Below are 9,846 nucleotides of genomic sequence, written 5' to 3' on the forward strand. Positions count from 1 at the left end.
AATATATAAAGCTAACTGTTTCCTATATACATCAGAATTATGACACCAATTAGTACCCATATTAATTATTTGAGTTTGATTGCTTTCTCTATTTCCATGTTGATTAATATGTTTATTAGCATACCTTTTTAAAGTGCTAGTACCATTACCTGATTTAGCTTTATAAATATTTCCACAGTATTTGCATCTCGCTTTCTTGACTTGAACGCCATTTTCTGTCTCGTAAAACTTGTCGAAATGCTCCCAAATTTTTGATTTGTGTTTGTTTTCTTTTTTGATGTTAGTTGATGATCCCGCCTCAGCTTGAGATGAAGTTGGACGAGCACGACGATTACGAGGACGACTTCTAGAACCACCGGGAGTTGTTGGAATCGGGGGCATATTTTGAGGTGTATCGGATTTTGAGAATGGGAAAGCGAGACTATTTGAATCTCCTCCTACATTTATGTTAGTAAAATCAGCAGGACTAGGACTAGGATAGTAGTTTCCTTCATCATTGTAATTGATGGGAGAGAAATATCTATCCATTGTAGTTGAAAAAAAAAAATTGATGTAGAATAAATAAAAATTAAAGAAAGAGAATTGGAATATGGAAATTAGAATTTGGAAAATTGGAAATATGAATTAAAAATTGAAAAAACTAATAAAAATTAAAATACGAGCAAATTGATAACAAAGAGATTAAGAGAATAAATGAATAATTGAGAGATTAGAGATTAGAGAATAGAGAGAATGAGAGAATTTGAGTTGTGAGAAAAATGTGAGAGTTTAGGGCCAATTTATAGAAAAAAAAAGGGAAAGAAAAATGACGAAAAAGAACCCTCCAACGGCTATAAGACGGTTATATTTCAAGAGTAAAGGGGTAATTTGAAAAAATAAATTTTTTTTTTTTATTTTTTTCAACCAACTCACCGGGTTGGCTGTTGCCAACCCGCGAGTCAACCTGGCGGGTTGACCGTTATTTTATAACAGCCAAACCGGCGGGTTGGCGAGTCTCTTTTAAAAGAGACAAAACAGCAACCCACCGGGTTACGGGTTGCCATTTTGCAACCCGGCCCGCCCGAGGGTTGCTGCCGGGTTGGGTTCAACCCGGACCGCCAATAACCCGCTTCATTGCGGGTCAGGTTAGGGTTGACCCGCCTAACCCGGCCCATTTGTTCCACCTTTAGTGACGACCTTCTGTCAAAGTAACCACCTTCAATTAAGTTATTTTTCTATTATATCATGTGAGCATCTCATAGTCAGAGTGGTTACATGCATCTGACAGATATTTTGTTTAATCACGTATTGCATTTCAATATTCATGTGAGCTATCTTTATTCTCTTTATGAGATATTGTTTGTGGTCCATAACACTTGTCAATTTGTTACACAATGAGCTGAAGTTTGTTCACAATGGTCGGTGGTCCCAAGAGAAATGGAATAAACTTTTCATAAAGTTAAAACAATAAAGTTTTCTTGTTAGCCACCTGCCCATTTGCATTGACCCGTTTTTCTAATTATATAAACTCTTCTCCAATGCAATTTGTTTTCAAGCCTGATTATTTCCTTGAAAGTACTCTAAATATTTCTAAAAGTTTCATTTGTTTTTATCAGGTTTCTATGCTTAGGTAGGCTTACAAATACCTTCGTCAAAGTTATTAGAATTTGTCCTTTTTTTTCTACGTTGGTTACGTAGTTGATGCTTGAAGCTTGCTAAGTTGGTTCAACCGAAGTGGATCTTTGTTACTATACCTTGAGAGGAGCTCAAGGCTGACCAGGTGGTTTCGTGTAATTGGAGCTAGCTGTGGTAGTACGTAGTTTGACCAAAGCGTAGATTGAAGCATTGCAAAACAAGGAGTGTTCTTGCAACTAAGGCTTAATCTTGGACTTTGTAATTAAACTGAAAAGTATACTATAGTGGATTAGCTTCATTTTGGACTTGATCTCATGGATGTAAGTATTTTGTCGAACTATGTAAAAACGTGGTCTTCTTTATTTTGATTTATATTTGATTGTTTTATGTTTATGATAAATGAACATTAAAATCAACTTCACAATCCTTTCCGCTTAGGTTTAATACACTTGATAAAGTGATTAAAACTTTCATTAACTATTAAGGAGACAAGTTTGAAGAGAAATTGATATGTAAAGTGATGGTATTGTAAAATTAAAGTGGAGGTAGTTATAACTATAAGGGAAAGGGTATAAAAAAAGATGGATTAAGGGTCATCCTTGGAAAGCCTCTAAATTTTTGGTTAACTTATAACTTTTTCATTGTTTCTTTTACTGGTGGGAAATTATTATTACAATTCTTTAGTATAGAAGATAAAGTTTCCAATTTTTTTTTTTTTTTCTCATTAATAAATTAAACTTGTACACCCAATGTAAAGTTTAGATATTAGGGTCCAATTGAGTTCGAACTTCGACATTGACTATTGGTTTTAATTATTTTTATTTTAATGTTAGAATTATCCTTGAATTGTGTTGAAAATATAAGACTTTGATAAAAGGTGTGTTTCTCCAGTATAAGGATAGAGAAAATGGAGGACTTCAAGAAAGAGAAAAGTGAAGCATAAAGCAATTAAAGTAGCAAAGACAAGTGAATAAGGCAATTGAAATAGCGAAGAAAAATGAAAATTAATCTGTTTAATAAAGCTTAAAAGCAAGAATAAATCTATCAAGTTACAAAAAAGAAAAAAGTCTGCAGCACAAAGCAAAGAAAACACCAAGGAATAACATATATTGAGTAAGATGTGCAAGATATGCATTTATCCATTTTGATTAATTGTTTTAAAATCATGTGATATCAGTGACGAAACCAGGAAATCATGTTTTAAAAATCAAATTGTAATATTTAATGAATGACGGAGACCGAAATAAGTAAATTTAATTAAGAAATTGCGTTTAAGGGGGATAATTGAAGGTATGAGAAACAAAGGGGGCTAAAGATAGATGGCTTTTGCATCAGGAAATGGGAAGGGCCACGCATTTAGCTCTAAATCCATTGTTGGATGTCAGCCTTCTTCCAATGAAAATAATAATACCCACTACCTAAACTCAATCAACCTTTCTATTTCCATAAACATTATTTTGGGAAATGTATGTAAGAAACAAGAAAGAAATTAGCTGCTCACGGTGTCGTCGCGCTGCTAGCCTAGTTCCCCGTCAACTACTGCAACCTGCTGCGACGGCGACTCCACGAGCACGTGTCGTTGATGATGGCTTCGCCATTGGCTTGCGCGTCTCTCTTGTATGTAAACAAGGAAACTGGGGCGAGCAAATAAAAATAAATTTGAGAGAAATAAAATAGTAAGATTTTATGAAATCAGACCTTAAAACGATGTCGTTGTGACTTTTTGATTAATGAACTTATATAACTGGATAATATCTATTAAGTCCTCTTATGATCAAATCATTTAGATTCGTCGGTCCCATCAGAATAATCACAGTCCCTCACATTTTAAATTAATATAAAATGTAACCAATTTCCCAGGGCAGTTTGATATATTTTTTGATAAATCAATTGTAATATACCTTTTTTCTAGGGGCCCTAGTAAATTGTTGGTAGGAAATGTAATTTTTTTTTATTTTTTTTTGTAGTGAAGCAACAAAAAATTATAGGCAAATATAGATTCATTGTAAGTTAGCTAAACCGGAATCGACAAGCAACCTAGATATAGATATGGATATTACCGTTTTGAATTCTCAAAAGTTTGTGGCAAAGGAAAGACCCTGCTCCTTCAGTACATTCAAATTATAAACTCGAGGCTGGCCCCTAGCAACTTTGGCCATGGCCTCGTTTTCTTCTGGAGTCCCATTCTGCAGGAAAGTTCCCCAAACCTTCCCGTTTATGATCCAGTATGCTCCAAACTTATGCAGTGGTGATACATGATCCATTTCTCCAAATATCACCTGCTCGCCACCAGATCGTATACCATAGAAATTCCATGAAAGATCAAAGGAACGAGAATATGCGTGAGGTAGGTAGTCATATTCATCAATTGCCTTGCCTTCCTCACTTGCCTTGATGGCTTTCACAGCCTGCTCGGCTGATTTGCGAGCATGGTCAACTACTGGAACCCATAAAATATTCTCATTACCGTACAATTTCGAAGGGAAAGTAGCCACATCTCCCACAGCATAAACATCAGGAACACTTGTCCTGAAAAATGCATCAGTCTTTATTCCTCCCAACTCCTGTTCAAACTGACCCAGAAGTAATGATGTAATAGCTTTAATTCCTATATCAACAATCACAATGTCAGCTTCCAGCACAGTGCCATCATTTAACTTCACTTCCTTGACCTCTTCACTAGAGTTAGCGTTAAACCCAACTGCACGAGTGCTTTTAAAAATTTTGATTCCTTTGGATTTATAATAAGAATGATAGGAAGCAGCAATTACAGAATTGAACCACTGACTAATAAACCAGTCTTCAGGAAAAACCATGCTGACGTCAAAATTGTTCTTTTGAAAAGCTTTACTAACCTCAAGACCAAAATAATTTCTTGTAATTATCACAGCCTTCCCATTTTTCTTTTCCTGAATTGCTTCAACCAACTTATCAGCATCATCAATTTCTCCCAAGTAGAAGATATTTTTCGCATCAGCTCCTTGCACACCAAAATCTGTCAACCTTACCGGGGTGGAACCAGTTGCTATTATCAATGTTTGATATCTGAAGACATCACCAGATGCACTAACAAGATCCCTGGAATTAAGCTCCACTTCAACAATTTCTGTGCTAAGGATCAATTTTATTCCTTTGTCTGTGTACCACTCAGGAAATTGTCTTTCTCCTCCACTTCCAACACACACATGGAAATATGGAAGTCTAGCATGTGTCTCTGGGAGAAGATATTCCTTGCTAAGCGTGGGACGTTCATATGGAGCCACGTCTTCTTTCGAGATAATTGCCAACTCTCCTCGCTTAATACCTTGCTTAACAAATTCCCTAGCTGCATATCCAGCAGCCACGCCACCACCAAGGATCACATACGTGAATTCATAATCAGCCCTGGCAGCTCTACGAAAGATGATATTCGAATTAGCATTCAAATATTTGAAATTTCTTAATCGCAAAAGTTCAAGTTCAAGATAACATAAATATATAACTAAGCAAAATGTCATTTATAATAAAGTTACTAAGATACCAATATTTTACATATTTATTCATTGACCAAAGTGGTCAACTCAAGAAACAAAGGAACAAGCAAGATGATTAATATTAAAAGGAAACTTTTAATATTAACAAAAGTAATGATACATAAAACTAACACATTAAATCATCTGCCATACAAAATTTGAGTTACAAACTTCCCTACACAACTTCACTTTTTAAATTACATGGTAAAAACCACAAATGAATTTTAATGTAACAACAGCTACCTTTTTTTAAGGCATTATTTACTGATCCTCATGATCAAACTTTTTGAACTCTGGATTGCTTTTGAAGCTTTTTAAATTCTATAAAATTTTTAACAGGTTTTTGCAACACTAACATAAAATCCGACAGAATCTAATCACACATATGCATTTATTGAGAAAATAAACCTATCACAATAGAGCAAAAACAAAATCGATGCACTTATTGCAGAATTTTAACAGATGGCATATGGATAATGTGATAATGTGATGAAAATTTATATATATATTTGATGAAATTTTATTAAATGAAAGTTCAAAAAATATGGTAGGACTGTTCCACCAAGAGTACTTTTGTCAAACGTTTTATGTTTCTAGATTTTTTTTTTTCTTATTCTATAATATGATACAACTTTTCATGCTTTATAAAAGGGAAGACAGAAACAAAATGTCAAGTATTCCCAATTTTCTTTTAAGGTAACAATACAATACTGTGTTTCACTGTGGAGATTGATTGACATAAAAAACTGGCTTCCATGTTGAGACCATTTTTTTTTTAAATATTTATATTGGATTTGAGTAATACTAACTTTTCCAAATTTGTATATCAGCCTTTAATTATATTTATATTTCTCACCTATCTTTTTCTTTAGAGGGAAAACCCAGCTCCTTCTTCAGCACATCCAAATAATCAACTGGAGGCTGGCCTCTAGCAACATTGGCAATGGCCTCATTTTCTCGAGAAGTCCCATTCATAAGGAAAGCTCCAACAATCTTGCCCTTTTCGATCCAAAACGTTCCAAACTTATGCTTTTCTGATCCAGGACCATTGTCTCTAACCAGTAATCTCTTTCCAACATTGCTACCATAGAACTTCCATGAGAGATCAAAAGAACGAGAAAAAAAGTAAGGGAGGTAGTCATACTCCTCAATTGTTTTGCCTTCCTCACTTGCCTTGATGGCCTTCACAGCCTGCTCAGCTGATTTGTAGGCATGCTCAACATGCTCAACTCTTCTCATCTCATTGCACAATTTCAAAGGGAAAGTAGCAACATCTCCCACAGCATAAACATTAGGAACACTTGTCCGGAAAAATGCATCAGTCTTTATTCCACCCTTCTCCTCTTCAACCTGCCCTCCGAATAATGATGTGAGAGGTCTAGCTCCTGCATCAACAAAAACAATGTCGGCTTCTAGTACCCTGCCATCCTTTAGTGTCACTTCTTTGACGTCTCCATTAGAGTCAATTGTGAATCGAGCAGCAACTGTTCCTTTAATAATTTTGATTCCTTTATTGGCATAATAACCCTCATAGAAAGTACCAATACCAGCAGTGAAGAGTCGAGGCATGCACCATTGTTCAGGATAAACCATAGTAACATCCAAATTGTTGATTCGCAAAGCTGCACTAACCTCAAGACCGATATATCCTCCTCCAACAATCACAGCCTTCCTATTCTTCTTTGCTTTAACCGCTTTAACCAATTCATCAGCATCATTAATTTCTTTTAAGTAGAAGATATTTTTCGCATCAGTTCCTTGTACACCCAAATCTGTCAACCTTAGTGGTGTGGAACCAGTTGCAATTATCAATGTTTGATACCGGAAAACTTGGCCATATGCACTAACAAGAGCCTTGTAAACAAGATTTACTTGAACAATTCCTGTGCTAAGGATCAATTCTATTCCTTTCTCTGTGTACCAGTCCAGAAGCAGTCTCTCTCCTCCACTTCCAACACACACATAGAAATCTGGAAGTCTAGCAGGTTTCTCACGGAGAAGATATTCCTTGCTAAGTGTGGGGCGTTCATATGGAGCCACTGCTTCTTTTGAGATAATTGCAAGCTCTCCTTGCTTAACACCTTGCTTAACAAACTCCCTTGCTGCATATCCAGCAGAGACACCACCGCCAAGGATCACGTACTTGAATTCATAAATAGCTTCAGCAGCTCTATAAAAGATAATATTGGTTTTAGCATTCAAATAGATACCATAAATATAATTTAAGGATGATATTGGTTCTGTCACAAAAGTTCAAATTCAAGATAACATAAATATATAACTAAAGACAAAAAGTTTATTATAACGCTATAAATTCAATTACCTAAACACAAGTTCTTAAGCAACCAGTATTCAACATATATACACATTCACCAAAATTCTTAGTTTGAGAAATAAAGGAATAAGCAAGGGAATTAAAATAAAGAAAACAGAGACAGGGAAAGATAAAAGCAACCAGAGACAAAACAGAGAAGTTGTGAATAATGTAGCATTTCATTCATATCATATGTTATAACAAGCTATTAATGAAATAAAATGGTTTCACCATTTTTTAATAGTGTTACCTTTTAAGAAAATGATAATTAAAAAATTTAGAAAAGAAAACAATATTTTATGAACCAGGCAGTGTAAGAAAGAGAAAGTAAATGATCTTTGTAAGCAATTAACAAACTAAAAGAGATGCTAACTTTTAAGCATTAGTTCACATACCGGTCCATTGGTGCTAAGATTCTGCATCTAACATTCCTCAAATACACTTTGTTGAGCTTGGGTGTCACTTGGTTTCCGTAACCAAAGGTCTTCATTTTCGGACATTGACAAATCATTAATCTCTTTAAAGCCGAGAATTCAATAGCAATGACTCCACTGTAGAAACAAGTGAGGCTTTCCATATCTTCAAGTTCCATGTCGTACAAACTAGGAAACATGATCTTCTCTGTTAATGCTCCTTTTTCTCCATCTTCGTTTGTGACTATGTATTCTATTGTTGAGCAATGCGATAGTTTAAGTGTTTTGAGCTTCACCAAGCTATTGACAATGGATGGGCTGAAGAGGTTTTTCAGTTTGTTACAGTAACTTACGCTCATGTAAGTTAGATTTCCTAAAGTTGGGGAAGCCATGGATGTATCTTTCATCTCAAAGATCTCCTCCAAGTTACTGCAATAACTTATCTCCATTTTTCCCAAACAACCTAGGCTTTGTAGAAGATCTGGTGAAAATAATCTCACTAGCTTGAGACAATGTTCCAAGTTTATTCTCTTCAAGTTATCAAAGTTTAGAAACTGACTGCCACCCTTCCATATACTGGTCATCTTAGGAAGCATAATCAATTCTAAATCCTTCAATGACGAGAACAACTTGGTTTCTTCACTTGCATTTTCAAGCACTTGAAAATCAAATACATACTCAATTGATTTACAAGTAGATACCTTTAAAGTTTCAAGATTTGCAAACCTCTGTTCACATGGCTGGTAAAACTTTACCATCGCATTGCACCACTTCAACTCTAAAACTTTCAATTTACGAAGGACTCCATTGGGGGCTGACCATGACAAATTTCGATCAAGCTGGGATTTCTATTGATATACAATTCCTCCAAATTGTGGAAGTTAGTTTCTTGCTGGTTCTAATGTATTTGTAGACTTGCTATGTCACAAGTTTGATAATTAGAGACTTAAATTCATTGATACCTTCTTTTCCTAGGTCATGGAGCACATTCTCAAAATTGGGGATTTCACTAAAAATATATTCCACTTCTTTCTTCAGCAAATTCTTAACCCAATCAATTTCTTCTCAATCATTATCTGCGGAGCATCATATCTTGAGTATCTTTGGTGTCCCAGTATTCATTTTGAAGACCATTTCTAAGGTAAAGTTGGATAAGTTTTGGAACAACATGACATCCTTAGGCAAGATATTGGGATCTGGGACACAATCTTCAGCTAGTTAAACGAGACAATCCCTTTAACTCATTAAATTTCGAAAAAACTCCTTCGGAACCTTGAAAATTCTTGCCTCAAACTTTGTATCATGTACAACTCCTCCACCCTACAAAGACAATCTAGGACTCCACGTGATATCTGATTAGCTCTGTGCACTCACTCAAATCTAACAACCTTAGATTACATAATTGGCTAAAGGATGTAGGAATCACTTCAATGTTAGAACCAAAAAGCTAAGAATCTCTAGGTTACTTAGCTCTCCTAATACAGATAAATCACCCAGCTTGCAAAACTAAAATATAATGTTCTAAGATTTACAAGTAAAGAAAGTGACTTAGGTAGCAAAAAGATTGAGGTTCCACTCAAGTCTAGAACTTTAAGATCTTCCATTCCTTAAGAAATTGACAGGGACTACCAATTTAAGTTTTGTTGCAAAAATAGGGCTTGCAACTTTGGACATTCCAACTCATCAGGTACCTCTTGAATATCATGCGACATCAATGAGATACTTGTAAGATCATTATATGTGGCTCTACTAGGCCATTCGCTTAGTCTATTGCCATCTTTCACCATGAATGTCTGGTTGATTTTAGGTGCTATTGTTAATGCACATTCACGAACTACATCATGCATTTTGACACTCTCTTTACCACATTCATCATCAATGATTAATGAAAAGATGAAGTGAGGATACTTACTACACCACGTGTTCTGACTTTGACATCTGTTATTGTCTTAATGTCTTTGAACCACCTTAGACCCATCCCATACAAGCTAAA

General features: G+C 35.3%; 2 protein-coding genes across 2 annotated transcripts; both read right to left on the reverse strand.

Moving 5' to 3' along the window:
• Positions 1-3,686: 3,686 nt before the first annotated feature.
• Positions 3,687-5,111, reverse strand: LOC116131868 (monodehydroascorbate reductase, seedling isozyme-like). Its single transcript, XM_031417531.1, has one exon. The coding sequence runs from the start codon at positions 5,109-5,111 to the stop codon at positions 3,687-3,689; it is 1,425 nt and encodes a 474-aa protein (XP_031273391.1).
• Positions 5,112-5,978: 867 nt separating this feature from the next.
• Positions 5,979-8,611, reverse strand: LOC116131869 (monodehydroascorbate reductase, seedling isozyme-like). Its single transcript, XM_031417532.1, has 2 exons — positions 7,836-8,611; positions 5,979-7,296 (listed from the first exon to the last, which is right to left on the reverse strand). The coding sequence occupies exons 1-2, from the start codon at positions 8,609-8,611 to the stop codon at positions 5,979-5,981; spliced, it is 2,094 nt and encodes a 697-aa protein (XP_031273392.1).
• Positions 8,612-9,846: the final 1,235 nt, after the last annotated feature.

Source organism: Pistacia vera, unplaced genomic scaffold (genome assembly GCF_008641045.1).
Source record: "Pistacia vera cultivar Batoury unplaced genomic scaffold, PisVer_v2 Contig246, whole genome shotgun sequence".
Lineage (NCBI taxonomy): Eukaryota > Viridiplantae > Streptophyta > Magnoliopsida > Sapindales > Anacardiaceae > Pistacia > Pistacia vera.